The 19,172-nt window shown below is 39.0% G+C and overlaps 2 protein-coding genes across 6 annotated transcripts; one reads left to right on the plus strand and one right to left on the minus strand.

The window, feature by feature from the left end:
- Positions 1-334: 334 nt before the first annotated feature.
- Positions 335-10,088, plus strand: LOC141429442 (gamma-aminobutyric acid receptor subunit alpha-2-like; the record flags this gene model as incomplete). Its single annotated transcript, XM_074089749.1, is given in 7 exon segments — positions 335-413; positions 3,387-3,521; positions 5,507-5,634; positions 6,771-6,956; positions 7,405-7,536; positions 8,834-9,011; positions 9,765-10,088. Coding segments are annotated over 7 exon segments (1,002 nt in total), but the record flags the coding sequence as incomplete, so codon positions are not given.
- Positions 10,089-11,634: 1,546 nt separating this feature from the next.
- On the minus strand, positions 11,635-14,307 carry LOC141429443 (uncharacterized). 5 transcript variants are annotated; one of them, XR_012451536.1, is made up of 2 exons: positions 12,354-12,398; positions 11,635-12,225 (listed from the first exon to the last, which is right to left on the minus strand). XR_012451536.1 is itself a non-coding variant. In XM_074089750.1 (2 exons), the coding sequence occupies exons 1-2, from the start codon at positions 14,213-14,215 to the stop codon at positions 12,112-12,114; spliced, it is 1,659 nt and encodes a 552-aa protein (XP_073945851.1). In that variant the 5' UTR covers positions 14,216-14,307; the 3' UTR covers positions 11,635-12,111. The 5 variants fall into 5 exon arrangements, 2 of the variants coding, with proteins under 2 accessions (XP_073945851.1, XP_073945852.1); XR_012451537.1 differs by having other exon boundaries at positions 11,635-12,206; positions 12,326-12,398; XR_012451535.1 differs by having other exon boundaries at positions 12,326-12,398.
- Between the last annotated feature and the right edge of the window lie 4,865 nt (positions 14,308-19,172).

Consider the following 19,172-nt stretch of genomic DNA (forward strand, 5'->3'; position numbering starts at 1 on the left):
CATAATAATATTTCTCTACTATCTGTTCAAAACTATTAACAGTAAATTAGATACTAGCTATCTTAATGCAATCAAATAACCCCATACTTTACATACCTAAGTACCTATAGTAGTAGTTTGCGCGATTTAGTCTCGGATTCTAATATAAAAATAAAACCATGCATGAAAATTGCTAAACTTTGAAATAATAACGTATACGGTTTATAACGACACAAATATTAATTTATTAACATCCAATCGAACTAATCCGATTTAAAAAAAAACATACACACACGTACGTTTTCAGGTAAAAAAGATATTGGGTTGACTCACAAAAGCTGTTCATTTCAGGTTAACGATAAAAGCCAAATGTCCGATGGAACTGAGGAGTTTTCCCATGGATCGTCAGTCCTGCCCACTTATACTTGGAAGCTGTAAGTTAGCGTTTGATAACTCTTTGTAAATGATCTCAGAAGTAGCCGAAGACTGGATCTTTAAGCCTAGCCTACTTTAATGTTTAAACATTAAACCCGACGCAAAAGAAGGGATATTATAAGTTTGACTCCAATTTCCTGTCTGTGACATCGTAGCTCTCAAACGGACAAACCGATGTCGATGTGTTTTTTTTTTAATGATATTGTACCGGATAAATCACGTCTTAAATCAAGTTTAGCTCCGCCGTGAATTATCAGGTACAATATTATTTAATATGAGAGTCTCACGGTAGTTTCATGTTTTTTTTACGTGAAAACTAGTTTCCTTGCAGTGGTTCTTAGCTGTGTTTTATTGAAATCGGTTCAGACATTTTTGGGATATTGACCTTGCTATGACAATTTCGGTTGTTTCTTAACTTTTCTAAGTCGGTTATATATCGACTGCTTGAATCCATGAAAGATCTGAACTTGAGAAAAGAGACATTCTTGCGATATATTAATTATATCTCAACCAAACATTTATACATTTAATGTTAATATTTTTTTAAACATTTCAATCTTAATATCCAATTAAAATATTATTTAGAAAAAAAAACTAATTTGTGGCAGAACACAAAGCCGCCTCGTTTCTATGAAAATTGTTGTGTAACAACCTGACCTAATTTGCTTAACCGATGGAAGCTCTAGACTCTTTCCTTAAGCTATATTGTACTGGTAGTAACCTTTACAATATGGCATGGCTTCACAGAACAACAACACAACTGACAAACGTTGAGATGAGACACAAGTACGAAGGCGAACCTATGCCTTGATAAACAGTTCGTGTCCAATGTTAGCAGAGTGCACGCAGTCGACGTGCAAGATGAGGGTAGACCAGGGATGGGGAAACTGCGGCCCGCGGGTCATCTCCGGCCCGCAAAGGCTTGAAATCCGGCCCGCGACCATCAAACAAAAAACAAGAGAAGATTTCGTACTTATTGTTAGAAATTTCATTCTCATTGTCAATGGCCGGCTTGCATACAACAATCACGCATTGTTTCGCGAGCGCGGGCGGGATGAGCGAAAATCGAGAATATTGCACAATAAATTAGTATTTCAGAAAATACATAATTTTTTCTCACTTTGACGTAGATAGGTACACATTGACATTATATTATATAAGTACCTATCTGTAGTTTAAATAATCTTATTCTTTAATAACTTGTCGACATGAAAAAATAGTAATAAATTCAATTAGTAAAAATGCACGACTAATGTATGACTTAGCATAATTTCGTATATAAATAGATTTGGTATTCTTTATCACATTAATGTAATAGGTATTTATAAATTAAATTAAACTGTTATTGTGTGCTCTTACAGGGCGTCATGGACCGACCTAATTGTACTTAACATCTTAATATTTTTATGTACATGACTTATACAATAAATAAATAAATATCAATTTCAGTAAATATAACCAAAAATGCAACAACTTGGCCTGCCATATATTTCGTTAGTACCTATATATTGGCACGCGAAGGAAGTTTCCCCATCCCTGGGGTAGACAGACCCTAGTCTACACAGCATTAATATCATGATGCTGGGAGATGCGTAAGAATGTATTCCATTTTAAGCAGCGTTTCCACTAGAGATGTGTGAGGATGTGTTGCGAGGAATATGTTTTTCACTAACCAATAGAAACGCTTCATTTACCTCGCCTCGCTCGGCTCAGCTGTTTCCACCAGAGATGTGCTGTGCGAGGATGTGTAAATGAAGCGTTTCTATTGGTTAATGAAAAACACATCCCTCGCATCACATCCTCGCACGAGGACGTATGATAATCGAAAATTAGTATATCTAATGTTAAAAAGGACGGTCAAAATATCGAAAGTACTGTTACGTTCGTGGGGTGGGTTCGTGATCGAAAAGCACTTTTAACACCGATGAATAAGAGTAGGATTTATTTTCACAATGTTACTTAACTTTACAAAACACTTAAAAACAGTTCACAGTAATTTTGCACTCTAAAACTCACTTACAAGTCGCTTTGATTCTCTTCGATGTTTATCTCTCGGTATCGCATTCGAAACTCTGTCCTCCGCCGCAACTTCACCCGGCTTATATACCCCTGGTGAATCGGTCCACAAAGTTCGAGAATAGTCCAGCTAGGACGTCATACCTACATCTCGAATGTTCCAGAAACGAGTAGTGTTTGTCTCTTTCATGTGCTATCTCTCTCACACAGTTACTAGAATATTCCAGAAATAGGGTCATCTGTCTGTCTCTCTCACACATATAGGCTATCCTTGTTACACACCTTCTCGAATGTTCTCAGTATAGCTATCTCTTTCTAATCGTGCTATCTCTTTCACTCCTATTGAAAATTTCGTCATATACTGAAATGTACTTCAGGGGCCCATAAGGGGTCCTGAAAACGCCTGAAAACGGGTTTTCAGGTTATGGCGTCATCGGATAGAGAGTGGCCTGAAACGGACTGAAAACATGTTTCAGGCGCCTGAAAACGACGGCAACTTGGGTAAAATTTTGATAAACTTATATGTGATAGAGCATCCTCTGAAACGGCCTGAAATGGTATTGCAGCCTGCTGAAAACGCCTCCAACGTACGAAAAAAACACAATTAAAGTCTATCACCTAACCCACCGTCGTAACAGTATGTTAGGTTAGGTTAGGTTCGATATTTTGACCGTCGATATTTTAACTATCGATATTAAAATTTTCGATATTCAGATAGGTGCACCGGCTCGGACATTATTGGTGGAAATGCTGCTCTAATGACAGTTTCTGTGACAGGCTATTTGGCGCTAGTTACCTATTGTTTGACAACTTTGACATTTGCGTCAAGATTGTGATTGGTAACTATTTAAATGAGCCAATCGCAAGCGAGACTGCTACGTTAAACGAACCTTACAATACTAACAAGGAACCTTCATTAACCGTTTTCTTCTTTTTCAATTCTTATGTTTCGTCAGACGCCTACTCCAACCAGCAGCTGGTGTACCAATGGCAGAACTCGGAGAGCGTCAATTTCGTGCCTGGCATGACGCTGTCACAGTTCGATCTGATCAGCTTCCCATATCGAAACTTCACCTTCACCAGGCGAGAAGGTATGACAATGAAATACTTTTTCCAGAATTTATCTCTATATTTAAAGTACCTACTACGAGTATGCAGGGCGTGGAGTGAATATTTTCGCTATGCAATCCGATCGGAATCGAGTCGTTACGGCGTAACGCCACTACCACAGTATTAATATTTTCGAAAGCTTCACCAGATTTGTATCAGTGTCTCATTGATTTATGGTGATCCATGTCTTTCATACCTTTACTTAATTTCAACTTCAGCGTAGCATAGCGTAGCGTAAATCTGTTTGTTACTTCATCACGTCTAAACGGCTGCACCGATTTAGATGAAATTCGGTGTACAGATAGTTTGCGTCCCAGGGAAGGACATAGGATAGTTTTATCCGGAAAATTGCATAGTTCCGGCGGGCTAGTAAAAACCAAATTCTACGCGGACGGAGTCGCGGGTACGGCTTGTTTAAAATAAATGTTTGAGTGCTGGCCCCAGTAGTTTCCATATTTAATTTCATGTCGTTAGTGGGTACCTAATAGTACTTAGTATTAACAGCAGAGTGTCATCTGTTGGGCAGGCAGGCAGCATATCACGTACTGGCACTTTTACCTTACAACCTTTACGTCTAGTTGAAATATTGGACTGAAATTATAGTTAACCGAATTGAATGATAATTTCTAATGACAGCTCTATGAAAGATAACCATTAGGAAAAACAGCGAAAAATATCCTCACAAAGCAATGAGTAAGGTATTTATCGCAACCTTTTTTACTTTTATCTACACAATAAACGTCAACACATTTCGTATTATGTTGTTAATTAGTGTCAGCGTTTACGATCTCGAAGAAGTAGCATTTATACAAGTAACTTATTGTTTGCGGCAAACATGACGAACTTCCTTTATTAACGCTCCTTAATTGTGTGGACCTGCACAAATATAAATAGAATCTCGCCACGACTTGCAATTCATCCATTTCTATTTATTCATTGAGATTATTTGTCTATCTTCACTCCGCTTGTTTACCATTATAAAATGTCGTTGTAAAGTACCTATTCCAGCGGAAATATGAAATATACATAATATAACAAAACAATACAGAACAAGCCAGCCTCCACTTCCACTCAATAGATACAATCATCCTCATAAGCACCACACAAAATGTGAACCCGTTTCGAACTATCTACGAGCTCATTCTCAAAACAACAAGAAAGGCAAGAAGAAGAGGATTATTCTTGATAACATACCTATATTATGTGTCGCATAGACGTAGCTGTCATGCACGTCTGGCAGCGAAGGTCCAAGGCAAAAAGGTTGTATTTCATTTATATTGGAGCGAAAACTTCTCCCGGCGCCTAAACGGCCTTCATCTTTACTAATCACGGCCAGCGTTCACGAACCTTATCCGCTTACGAACTAACGTGATTTCCCACACTTCGGTTCAGTCGAGAAAACGCTGCCATTATAAATATTATTTATCGTAAGTGCCAAATTATCGACAGCGCTCGCGAGGCGCCTCTGCGATCCCGAGACAATATCACGTTTATGAGATTACATTACGCCTATATGAGTGCCGTGCCTAAGTGTGTTGTTTCCTTCTGGAAACTCGATAGATAGAAAAATATGTAGACGACTATGTGGTAAAATGAAAACTTCTTTCTAGTCTAGACTAGAATATTGCGCTCAATGGGTCACGAAATCGTTTCCCCTTCACGAAGGCTCTTAAAGGTACTTCCTTGCTCAGTGTGTCGAGATTGTTTCATCTCATTCTGGCCCAAAATACACCTTCAAGTGCTTTCCAATAAAAATATGTTCCGGCTTTTCCCCCCAAAGGCAAAAGGAAATGTTTTAGAAATCTGAGGCAGTAGCGGCGCGCCAATGACACGAATCGGCTTTTACGCTCCGAAGGGCGCATTTGCTTCCATCACTGGAATGAATGACAGCGTAAAATAGGCACTCTATTGCCTAAATTGTAACATTAAGCTATTTTGTCATAGAAATCTGTTGAATTCTGTGCAGGGGAGTTCTCAGTGCTACAGGTCTCGTTCAACCTACAACGGCATACGGGCTACTTCCTTATTCAAGTTTACGTGCCATGCATTCTTATAGTTGTGCTCTCGTGGGTATCTTTCTGGATCCATCGAGAGGTAAATAAATTTCTTTATTCGATTTCTCATTTGATTGCGAGAATTTGTGTGTGAGTATTACAGCACACGGGACTTAGGTATCACGCTCAAAACGAGTAGTAATTCCTTACCTCGACGTTTCAGTCGCATTGCAGTGTACATTGTTAAATATTGCTATGTGTCGGTGTGATGGGATGACGATAAAAAATTGCGACCAAGTGCGGATAGTTCAAGATACGGGTGCCAATAATAATCAAGTGCGGGTAGCTCAAAAGCTTCGCGCTGCTAAGCAAACGTGATACTATACCTACACGTGACCAGGCCACTACGATGTGTCTGAAAAGGGTCTCTATCGTTTGCCCGAATTTCTTATTCCATAATGTATCTTTTTCCATAATTTTCATTTGCCATAAAGTAATTTATTTCTGAAATAGTATTTTCTTCAGAGTTGATATTAAACTAACCTAATCTAACCTACTACATTCTATGAGATGGCATTTTAAAAAATCCTAAAAACAGCACGGTTCTATATATTTTACGTCAAACGTTGGTATGGCAAGTGAAATTATAGTAGTGTTTGCACGTTGTTGTTTCGGCGTGGAGAGTAAGACAGCCGGTGAAATTACTGGCACTTGAGGTATCCCATCTTAGGCCTCTAGGTTGGCAACGCATCTGCAATCCCCTCGGGTTGCAGGTGTCTATGGCGGTGGTGATCTCTTACCATCAGGAGACCCACTTGCTCGTGTGCCATCCAGTAGATAAAAAAAAATATGGTTAGTGAAGTCTAATTCGGTCTGAAAAGTCGAGGTATTATTACGTGTTTTGAGCGTGATAAGTCCTGAGTGCTGTAGGTATCTAATAGTTATGAGCAGGGTCGGATTAACCATAAGGCAAAATAGGCAACTGCCTAGGGGCCCCGCGCGCGCACTAAAGAAATTGAAAATGTTTCAAAGTAAAACATCTCTTGTACAATCTGCGTCTTTTTCACACAGTAAGTCAGTCAATTAATTTGATTGAACTTGAAAAGAGCTGATGTCTTCAAATGGCTGAAAGAAAAAGATGCCCCGAGAATTTGCATTGGCCCCGACATGGTTAATCTAGCCCTGGTTATGAGTGAAAATCACGATAGTTTAAAACATTAATAACAAATCTTTCAGGCTACGTCGGATCGCGTGGGTTTAGGAATAACGACTGTGTTAACCCTGTCGACAATAAGCCTGGACTCACGCACGGATCTTCCTAAGGTCCGGTACGCCACAGCACTGGACTGGTTTCTCCTTATGAGCTTCTTCTACTGTATCGCCACGCTTCTTGAATTTGCTGGTGTTCATTACTTCACTAAGGTAAGAGCCAACCACTCAGAAAATTTCCGCTACTTTTTCCGTCGCATTATATTTTCACGATGTCCTACATTTCTCCGAACATAATCTTGTCAGACCACGGATTTAAAAAAAAACAACCAGTTAGCTAATTAGCACCGTCTAGAGACACAGAAACGTGCGATGCATGTAGTGCAGGGCAGAGCGGCGTGCCCGCACTGATAAAGTAGGCCTCGTATCTGCAAACGATCATTGCGTGCCTGTACGTTCTCGAGGTCGATTACCTGTCCTCTCCAGAGGCACAAATTTGTGCCCAAATTACTTGATTATCGTCGTTCGTTTATCCTGGAGATGACAGATTATTTAGTATGTAGATAGCTGGAAGATCGAATAACATTTTCGTTCGAGGTGTTTAGCTTTACGCTATGTGTAAACATTTGATACGTGGTCTATACCTATGTCTTTTTTGCAGGTTGGTTCGGGAGAGATCGTGATAGACGATGCAGAGTGGGAGGAGCTGATCGAAGAGGTGGGGGGCGACGCGTTCGCTGCGCGGCAACTCGCCGTGCGTCGGCGCAGCTCTGCGCGCTCCATGCAGAACTATGTAACTTAATCAATAGCAAATAAAACAAGCAGAACTCTTTAGAGCAAGGCTGGCCAAACGCAGGCCACAGAATGGCCTGCCAAGGCATTTGAATTTCCCCGTCAACGCGTCAATAGCGCCACTAATTTTAACAGTTATGTACCTCTGAAAGTAGTGGCCCAACACCGCCTCAGACTTCAAAAAAATTGCCCCTCTAGAAAAACTATTGGCCACCCTTGCTTTAGTGACATATTTAAATCTGAAACGCCTTACCTAATGGCTTTCGATTCAAACATATTAAGTCGTCCTAAATACAGTGTGACAAAGATCCTGGAGTATCGTTCGCGCCATCAGTAAAATACTTATTAATAATTTTTTAACCCTTTTCCAGCCATAGTGCATAAGTATCGAGGGTATTCTGGCAGAACCGGATAAGTGCACAATATTTATTTACTTATACGGTTTTGCTAGATAAATAAAGCAGAAAAAAATGTGACTATGTATGTACCTATTTTTTTTTACTTTTGCACTTATTCTGTTTTGCCAGAATAGCCTCGATATAGCGACCACGTAAATATAGGTACACAAATATTCGACCTTGCTAAATTTACAATCCCTACTATCCCTATATTTAATATTTAATATTATAAATGCGAAAGTAACTCTGTCTGTCTGTCTGTTACGCTTTCACGTCGAAACCACTGACCCGATTTTGATGAAATTTGGTATATCTAGGTAGTTTGAACCCCAAGGATCATAGGATACCTTTTATTCCGGTGGAGGGCGCCACCGCGCGATAACCTAGATCCGCGCAGACGAAGTCGCGGGCATAAGCTAGTTATATTTATAAATATATATATATTAATATTTATTATATTATATATTATTATATTTATTATTATAAATGCGAAAGTAACTCTGTCTGTCTGTCTGTCTGTTACGCTTTCACGTCAAAACCGCTGAAACGATTTTGATGAAATTTGGTATCGAGATAGTTTGAGCCCCAAGGATCAACATAGAATACTTTTTTATTGAGGGCGCCACACGCGATAACCTAGGTCCGTGCAGACGAAGTCTGGGGCATAAGCTAGTTATGATATAAAATCAATTGAAGTCATTAAAAATATTACTTAATACGTTTTTAATCCCTCAAATTACCTAAACAATATTAAACTATGATTCATTTGGTATACCTAGGTAGAGCGTATTTAAATGAGCGGGGCCTAAAAAAAGGTTAATAAAGGTAACAAACCTGAGGCACTATGCCAACAATAACTTCTATTTATATAACCTTCTCCTATACTTTCATGGCTTTCAGAGTTTTTCCCTGCCAACTCAAAGCAACTGTTCCACGGAGGCCGGGCCTGCCGAGCCCGTGGTACGACTGACGATGGAACGGACCACGCAAACGGAGGCTCGGGTGCCGCGTTGGAGGCAACTGCTCTACTGCCTGGCTGGAGACGACTTGTATCGGAGGAAGCGGCAAGTTGAAGCTGGTAAGAACATAGAAGTACGTAGTCTAAACGTATAATTACACCCTGATCTTAAACGCAGTTACGCAATTAGATCGTATTGATACCTACCTAAGTTGTTCGTGCGTTCAACCTAAATTTTCGGGCAACGCAACCGTTTTCGGTGAAACCGCAAATGTAAGGAACTTAAAAGCACCCTTTGTAACATTTTTTTTCCTTAGCCGGTTAAAGTTTCCCACTGCTGAGCAAAGGCCTCTCCTTTTTTCCGTCATTCGTTCCTGTCGAGACAACATATCGATCTTTTATTTATTTCTCACAGGCGTAAACAACGTGGGCGCAACCTACGGCCACGCGGGTCTGAAGGGCCTTGTGCCTCGAAAGTTTCTGTCTTTTTTGCGCATTTAAAAATCCGTCATCTCATCTATGGTGCTCCATTATAGGGCCTCGCAAAATTTATCTTGCCCACGCCAAATTTTGATCCTGCGCCGCCACTGATTTCTTAAGCCAGGGATACCCTAGGGGACAAATGACCCACGACATGTGTGGCTTAAAATGTCTCGTGACATGTCAAGCGAAGCCAGCCGATGTCACCTGACATATCTGGCGAGACACCCGACGTCGTTGGCAACACGTGTCGCGCGATATTGCCAGACATGTCGAGCAAAGTCCGGCAACGTCGCCCCACTTCACCCGAAGTCGCTGGCTACACGTGTCGCAGGACATTTGTCAACTAGTGTATCCTGGCTTTAGGAATCGTCACCTTGCATTTGCCCGCAGGAATGCGCGGGCACATCAACAGCGTGTCCCACATCGACCGCGCCGCGCGCGTCCTGTTCCCTGCCTCCTTCGCTATACTCAACCTCTTCTACTGGCTGGTCTACGTCTTCTCAAGCGATGACTTCGCTTGGAGCGACAACCCTATGAACTCCTTGTCACATTAAAAACTTATTTGATAAAGTTGTAGAGACATGAGCTTATGCCATTGCATTGCACTGTTTTTAAAAGTACTTACAGATGTATGAGTCCCTTTTTTGTCCCTTTACGAGTATTTGCAACTATTACTTATATGTATGTCTGTAGGATAGTAATATATGTAAGTAGAGAAATAAATTGTGTCCAAAAACTCCAGCTTTCATTACATTTAACCCGTAATAAAAGACGAAGGAGCCGGATTTGGTATTTCACATCACGCCACTCATACCTACCTCATTGTCAATGGTACCTATCTCAATGTAAAAGAATATACAAGTAACAAAACTGTGGAACATTTTCAAATAAATTTTATAATGACTTTCTTGACAGACATTATGTAGTTAGTCTAACTCTACCTGTTACTCTAACTGTTAGAGTCAACTACAGCAGCCAGACTTTTTTTAAGGGAGGTTAAAGTAACGTCGTATTTCTGTAACTTAACCATGACATTTATTTAATTAATAAACTAAAATTCAGACTGTTAAGGGTGTAGACCAAAAAGTTGCACACCAGAAATTAAAACTACTTGCTAACGCAGCTTTAACGCTGTGCAACTTTTTGGTTTTCACCCTTAACTTTCTAACAAAATTATAATTGCCAGCAATGTACAGCAAGCGTATCTTTACTATTTGAAGCGTATTGACAAGTAAGTGTAACTAAATGTCAGCCGACAGATACTTTGATTATTACTTGTCAATTTACTTTGCTGTAGATTACTGGCAGTTATAATCTTGTTAGAAAGTTAAGTCTGAATTTTAGTCTTATTTAATTAAACTAATGTCATGGTTAAGTTAAAGAAATACGTTACTTTAACCTGCCTTGAAAAAAAGCCTGTCTGCCGGTAACACACTGTATAAAGATACCTATGTACCCACGGAAGAATAAAAACTTGTTTTTATTTTTCCACGTATGTATGTACATATACCTATCCAATTTTTCACCTTATTTCATTTACATAGGGTATTACTTATGTGAGTTTTCGGCGAAGTAAAATGTGTCATGGCTCGCAGAAACTTTACAACTACATTTCTGGACTAATTCAATGATCTTGCTATATATTAAGCAATATTAATCGAGCATATATCTGCAATACATTTTAATGACGTGTAAGAAATGCATAGGTACTGTGGGGATGAACGTAGGTAGGTAGAGCTTAGGTACTGGGATCAACGCGCGTGACTTTAAACTTAGTTCAAAATAAACAACTTCTTCAATCATTTGGATTTATTTCAGGACTTAAAAATACATTTACATAGCATAGCACCAGCCGCTTAGGCTATCGGGAGCAATCTGCGCTCCGGCATGTATACCGCTGTCAATCTCACCTGCCAAGTGGTCAGTTTTACCACCTGCCAGCGGTATACAGCCTAGTTCCTACATATCCCTCCTTCCTCACAGAGGTGGGGACCTAATCTACGGCCTACCTAACGGGGACATTACAGACAGAAAAGGGTCTTTGAAAGACTAGTCACATCCTTTTCATGAAACTCTAGTCTATGTTATTAAATCATTTTCATACTAGTATTTATCTAAAATCATTCAAAAGAGATATATTTCTTCATCAAGGATGGACTCGCCGCCCAAACCCGAAAAAAAAGGTACGGCGCCTTTTCAGTAAAAAGCCTAGCTACTAAAGACGCGTGACATTGCCTGTGCAACGGCACGTCATTCTTGCTTCATGCTCATCATCCTTCATCAGGTGATGAAGGTTCCTCAGCACCCCCTAGCGGAGTTGCCGTTCCACAACGACAGCAATAGCCGCTGGGTTTCCATCTTTTTATTATTTCACAGCCATGGATCCAAGTGTGGACCCCTGGGCAAGCTTCATCGGCGATCCCAGTTGGCTGTGTGAACTTCTGTTGCTTGAAAACTATTGAAAGGCACAGAAAATCAATCATTAAATACACCATCAATTAACACCACATATTTCTGGGCATATTGAACACATGAAGGTATGAAGTACTCCCACATGCTGAGATAGACTAAAACTACTCATTCTTTATATATAGAAATTCACATCATATATGATTACAGTTCACATTGGGAGATGTATGAACAGGCAATCTCATATTCGTGAAGTTGAATACGTAAACAATTATATTAAGTTCACTATGTAAATAAAAGTTATCTGTTTGGTTTTCCAGCGATGTCGTCAGACATCAGTTTTGACAAGAGCTGCTGGGAGCTGGGAGCTGCCATCAGTTTTCATCAGCCACTGCATGGCTGCTGCAGATTGCCATCTCATTTCTGCATTTAATTAATTGATCTCCCAATATGAAAACACACGAAAAAAACATATATTAGTCACATAGTAATATTACAACACGCATTAGTCATATAAATTCATTATATCATTAATTTCCTACCTACTCAAAAAACTTTTAATTCAATTACCTATAATTATAAAATTCAATCGCAAAAAATAAATTTACAATGTTTTACATTTGAATGACATTGTCAATCATTGGTCGTGTCAATTTTTTTCTAACCGTCGACATAGAACTTCTCGTGAACTTTTAAAAAGTTTTCAGTCAAACCACAAAGTTCATTCGGCTTGAGACAGCCATCACTTTCCGTCCCTTTCACTCCTAAATGAACGTTTTTAAATTTTTATGTTTCGTTCAGTTAGCGATCCTTGCTGTGGGAAAAACCTTTATTAACATAAATTAGACAATGACGTGACTTTTTATACCTTTTCTATGGAATCTATCAGGTCCGTTTCCGTTCTCACGTCGTCGCATTGCCACTCTTACATAACAACCAGAAGGTTCCTCTCGCTCCTTCATCAGACCTGCCGAACCCATCCGCAAATTTTCCGACTTTCGTACCCTTTCAGGCTTCGAGCTCAACTCGCCTGTTTCGCCATCCTTTTGCTCCATCTTTCTATCGATCCTCGACGCTTTCCCAATTGACTTCGACTTCTCCAACTTTCCTTCACTCGAACCTAAAGCAAAAGTATTTAAAGCACGGAACCCTAACAATTTTTTTACTGATCGCGCTTTATTTTCCACGGTCAAGGAGTTAATTTGCTCGCACTCAACCTCTTTCATTGCAACTTGATTTGCACAAACCTTTTCAGTCAATAATGAAAAGTCGTTCGTGTCATTAAATTTTCGAATAAAATTGACACGGAATTTTTTATTCAAAGTCAAAGTATGACTACTAAAATCAATCATTGCATTATTTGCAGTCAAAAAATCTTGCCCTAGAATGCAAAAATTTGTGCGATCATTAATTACTAACAGACTAATTCTACAATAATAATTATCTATCAAAATATAAGTATTTACAATTCCTATAGGCTGAATCATGGAGCCTCCTGCTACGCGCAAAGGATCACTGAGCTTGTGCTCATATTTTAAATCAATTTCCTCTGCAAGGGAAACAGATATCAGTGACACATTGGCACCACTATCTACAAGAGCCTTGCAAATCCTGCCACTGAGCTCTACGGGCACAAACGTGTTCAGACTATTTTTCTCAATAGTACAAACATCGGGAAATTCACTAGAAAAAATCGTATTAATTTGGAAACCATCATTATTGCCTTGATCCCCCTGATGCTGCTGCGGCACCGGCTGTAGCTGCCGCGGCCTCAAATTATACCTTCCGTAAGGCATGCGTGATGTTCCCTGCTGCATTTCTTGCGGAACTACCATTGTTGGCGGCGTTTGGGACGTGTCATACTCCGAACGCGGCGTGAATCGAAGAGGTGGAGCATCTCCTTGCTCCCACGAGTGTTGATAATCTTTTGTAATATTAATCGGCAGTTCTACTTTATGTGTTTTCATGTATAATTCTGTACTAAATACATCACACAATTGAAGAATCGTTTTTCTTAGCTCCTCCTTTGACGCGAACAATCTAGACGCTAAATGGAACTGCCATTGCGAATTAATAGATTTAATAAAATGCTTGATAAATCTGCCGTCTTCCGTGATCCCTGCTTTCAACGCTAATTTCTCTAGGTCATAATAAAATGATAGTAGCGGTTCTTTCGGCTCCTGCTTTCTATAATAAAAAGACTGGGCATAGTCTTCTTGCGACGGGAATTGTTCTACTAATCCCTTCTTTATTAAATCATACGACTCCAACGTCGTGAAATTGGCCTTGTACCAGGACAACGCAGGCCCTTCTAAGTAGAGTGCGATCGCTACTCGCTTCTGATCTGCGGACCAATTCTTTATGATCGCAATAGTTTCAAATTGGTGGATAAAATCGTCCACATCCGAATATCCTGCGAATTTTTCCGCCATCTTCTTTCTTCTCCGTAATAAAATTTATCTGCCCGCAAATTCTATTAAACACTGGGATAGAGGAAAAAATAAAATAACTCACAGTTGCTTCCTCAAAATCGATACATTTACCAATTGCTTCACTTTTCATGCGCTTTTTTTGTCATCAAAGCTCGTCTTTTCTTAACAATTGTCCATAGACCGCTGAAATCGCTGCGGTACTCCGTCGTCCTCTGAAGCGATAGCTAAAACATAAAAAGTACACCGACCGCGCCTAACTCCACCACTTGTGGGGACTGTAACTAGGTGAGAGCTTAGGTACTGGGGATCAACGCGCGTGACTTTAAACTTAGTTCAAAATAAACAACTCTTCAATCATTTGGATTTATTTCAGGACTTAAAAATACATTTACATAGCATAGCACCAGCCGCTTAGGCTATCGGGAGCAATCTGCGCTCCGGCATGTAATACCCGCTGTCAATCTCACCTGCCAAGTGGTCAGTTTACCACCTGCCAGCGGAACAGCCTAGTTCCTACAGTACCTAATCATAATTCACACTGGGCTTGGTTGGGAACTACAGTCCGAAACGTGCCCAGTAGTGAGACATAGGACTAGGTACAGGAGAAAAATTGTTAAATAAGTATGTCCTAAAAATATCTCTTCAAACGTGGGAGTGGCGTGGCGTCCGTACGACATAATGACATTGTGGTTCATAAAATGAATACACATTTCGTATACCGCCTACACTCCGCAGTGTAGCAAAGCCTTAAACTCGCACAAAGTAGATACACTGCCTGGCATTAAGTCTCCGTCTAATAACAAGTCTGCGGTTAATCAAACAGAAAACAGGCCCTTACTCTTTAATTACCACGGGAATTCCAGCTGTTGTCTCAAACTCCGCGCCATGAATATTGAACAGCAATGAAATATTTTATAAAGTAAAACAATTAACTTTATCGCTGCTTTCCTTTATAATAATACAATGTTGATTTTCGCTTTTTAACTTGGCCACAGGATTCGCGCTGTCATCGTTCATCCACCATTACCTCTCATATTTCGTTTTCTAGAATTTTTTTACCGTACAACGGCAAAAACTACTAGACACTGGCAAAATTGTCCTCTGATGGACAGAGCCATATTTTTTTAAAGAAAGAAGAACTTGGCCACAAAGTTGACACGCCTCCCGGCCTTGTATCGCTTTGACGCAACGAAGTGACCAGCCTTTTTATATTTTTTACCAGACTGCGATTAGAAAGAATATTTTTTATTTTCAGATTTAGGTATGTACGTTCTAGTTTACTTACCTCTTAACACAAAATCATCATCATCAACACAAATCTCTTAACACAAAATACTTAAGTAAAATTACAGGTTACCTACCTACAGAAGTTTCACTCCCTCACAAAGGCGATATCAAGCATAATAAACGATTAATCTTGCTTCTCTGTTTATCGCATACCTACTCTTATTCATTCACACGTGGCACGTGTTCGTGCTAGGGAATTGTTCCTCATTCGTCGTATTCTTGTTTCGTCGGAATGAGGGCTATCGTTTTTTTGTCTCACTAGATGGCGCACTGTTACGTGAGGTTTTTTAAGTATTACGGGGCGTGAAAACAAAGTTTAGATTAAAATCATATTTAATACACCTTAAAACCGTAGCATAAAAATATCGAGCATGCCACAGTGTTGCAAAGTCCCCGTTTTGTTCGGAAAAAAGGAGGACAAAGGTTTCCGAAAGACAAAATTGTCTCAAAAACACAGACATTATTGCCCCGGAACGCCTATTTGGCATAATTAATTCAGATATTGCAAAATATTCACAAAATTATTCTAATTATAAATAAACCCGCGTAGCTCACCCAAAAACTATGAGATTTGACATTTCCGACCTCACGCTACACTAGCGCCTCTAGCGGCGAATTCATTCGCGATAGCCCTCATTATCTATTATATAATTAAATCTATCAAAAGTAGTCACGGTAATTGCATAATTTCATTAGATATTGAAAATCTGATCCGATCCCAATTCAATCCGATCGCAATGAGGTTTTTAATGTGAAGGAAAAATGGGGGGGCGCTATAAATAACTGATTCATAACATATTAGACTCGCCTAAAGGTGAAGATTTTTCTGGGCCCCTTACCGCCCCCTTTAGGCCTCCAGCGCCCACAAGGGGGCGTTATCGCCCACTTTGGGAAAGACTGATTTAAAGACAAACAAAAACAAGGCAAGCTAAAGTGGAGAAAAAAATTCAATCATTCTAGATTGACACTCAAGAATTTACAAGATTGGTGGTTGGTCCAAGGAACAAACTACAAATAATTATGTAACTCAAATATAGATATTTGGCACAACGATTAGGATATAGGAGACTACACAAGGTATAGGAGAATAACCAATACATTAGATTAAATTATATCTTTAATTTTTTACTGGAAAAGGTAAGGATTATTATGTATATAAAGAAAAATGTTTTCCTTAAATATTACAGTCATACATATAATTTATGTATCACAAATAGCTACATTATAAATATACCAGTACATCTTCAAATTTGTAATGTATAAGAACGAATCTATTTATCGAAGAGGTAAAATTTAAAGAGAGCTAATTGCGTATAAATCCAGTATTGGTCCGACATTCTGTAAAACTACAGTCCTCTGACAATTTCCAACTTTTAAATTCTCCATTTACTAATAGAAAATAGATATTTGAAGGCAAATATCATAAATACAAGTGGAATACAGTCAAGGCTTTCATCATAAGTAAAGAACTCTTACAAGTAAGGTACAATGAGAAGACTCGCATTTGTAAAATTGCCTTTTTAAAATATATTTATGTAGAAAATCAGTAAACGTTCATTTCTTTAGATATATGGAATATACAATCATACAACCGATAATGTCTACTGAAGCAAGTCTTCTTAAATATTAAATATATTGTTTTTTTATATACTTAGAGAATAAATATATATAATGCAACAGCTCTATTCGTAACCCAAAATTTGGATGTGCGAAAAAGAGTAGAAAATGGATAAAACCATTTTTTATGCTAGGTAATCGTTGCCATACTTGGGTGACAGTTTTAAAGAAAGTGGCTACGTCATTTTATTTTACTCTGCTGCACTCTAGACAACACCAGCGGCCCCAAAATGTATCCCTCGTACTATAAGGACAAGTACACTTGGACTTCCAGAAGCAATTGACCAGACAGACAGAATGTGATATTATATTAAAAATGTAATATACATTTTTTATAATATTTGCTATAGAATATTCTTATGAAAACATCATTTAGGCTCCAAACCTTTAGCCAAAATCAAAATGTGTGACATAGAATTTTTCTCACAAAGCTAAAGTGGTTTCTGGAACACTCAATTCAGGTAATAGTATATATTAACTCGTACTTACTCGTATGAGTAAGTATTCGTTTCGCGCAAGTGTTTAAAATTATTTATAAAATTACATATAGTCGTTTCGTTTTATATATTTGAGACAATATATGCTATCCTGCGAAGTAGAAGCATTTTCGAATAACTTATTACATCGACGAAAAATTTCGTTTTATTTCTCGCTACAAATTTTCTACTTTATTATAAAGACAATAACCGTCAGTTTAGAACATCAATGGTACATTATATTAAAAACAGTCTCCGTTGGCTCTGCTTAAGTACAACACGTTAACGCGGCTAGCCCGCGTTGTTCGAGCCTCAACTAAGGTTACCATATAAAAAGGTGCGTGCCGCATTCAACAGAAATACTCTTCCTATATAGGTATCTACATGCTGTTGGAAATATCTGTGCACCTCGCTAGCCAGAATAGCATTCCCCGAGCACCCGATTACTCAATTACGAAACGTAATATCGGTAAAAGTGCAAGCTGGGATCCGTATTTTTGTTTTCAGTTTACAAACAAAATTTTAAATCATTTTCCTGTAATGACAACACAGCATTGAGGTTGGTAAAAAGAAATCCGCACCGCAGACTGGCACACTGTAATATAATGGTAACCCTAGCCGCAATAACAACATTCGTTGTCCGTTTCCTACCGAAATTGCCATTATTCACATTCAAAATTCAATCAACAAATACGTTTACAATTTTACTACACAATACATTATTTTGCTATTCCTGAAAAGGGTCGGAAACAAACGCCATTATCCATTACACAAATACAAAACTAAGTTCTTTACATAAAGAGAAGAGGGTAAATATATTTTTATTCGAATATACAGGTCATAAACTGAAAATTTCTTGTGGACTAGAGCACGTCACAGATTAGACAACAACAGGCAAGTAGATTTTATATATCACTGCATAAAAAGCATACAGTTACACGCACGCAACCACTAAACACACTAAAGCCAAATAACAATAAATTAATAGCTTACATCGGGAGTATTTCGTCAAGCCATTATATCACTTTTATAATGCACACAATAAATAAGCATCATCTCTTATTGTAACCTCATTACGTAAGCTACGTAGTTATAATTATAACAAATATATAATTAAATCACATTCTACTTTTCTTTATAAATAGTTTCTCCTACCTACTATTCTACTTTTTTCTGACCAAGAGATAGACGTCCATATTGTCTTTACCCTTAACGTACACGCTGCCGCGACGCTCAAACTCGTAAATGGGGGTCAGCACTGGTATACAAGCTTCCCCCACCTGGATTCGCTTGGCGACCCCTGTCGAATCCATCCTCGAGGCGATATTCACCGCGTCTCCCAAATATCATAATACAATTGGTCGTACCGATTACTCCGGCTGTTAACATCACCGACATTATATCCGATACGAAGAATGAAATCGAATCGAGCAAATCTTGGTTGAAATTGTCCACTACTTTCTGCATCTCAAGAGCGAAATCCATAATTGGTAGAGATGTTCAGGCGTGCCGCGCGACGCGTGGCGTAAAGCCGGGTTCAGGCCGCTGGCTGCCATAAACGTGCCTTCCTATCGTTT

Source organism: Choristoneura fumiferana, chromosome 7, assembly GCF_025370935.1.
Source record: "Choristoneura fumiferana chromosome 7, NRCan_CFum_1, whole genome shotgun sequence".
NCBI classification, from domain to species: domain Eukaryota; kingdom Metazoa; phylum Arthropoda; class Insecta; order Lepidoptera; family Tortricidae; genus Choristoneura; species Choristoneura fumiferana.

Coding starts and splice junctions, on each gene's coding strand:
- LOC141429443 (XM_074089750.1), bottom strand. CDS start 14,215: ATGGCGGAAAAATTCGCAGGATATTCGGATGTGGACGATTTTATCCAC. Junction 12,207..12,651: donor TGATAGATTCCATAGAAAAG/GTATAAAAAGTC, acceptor AATTAAATGCAG/AAATGAGATGGCAATCTGCA.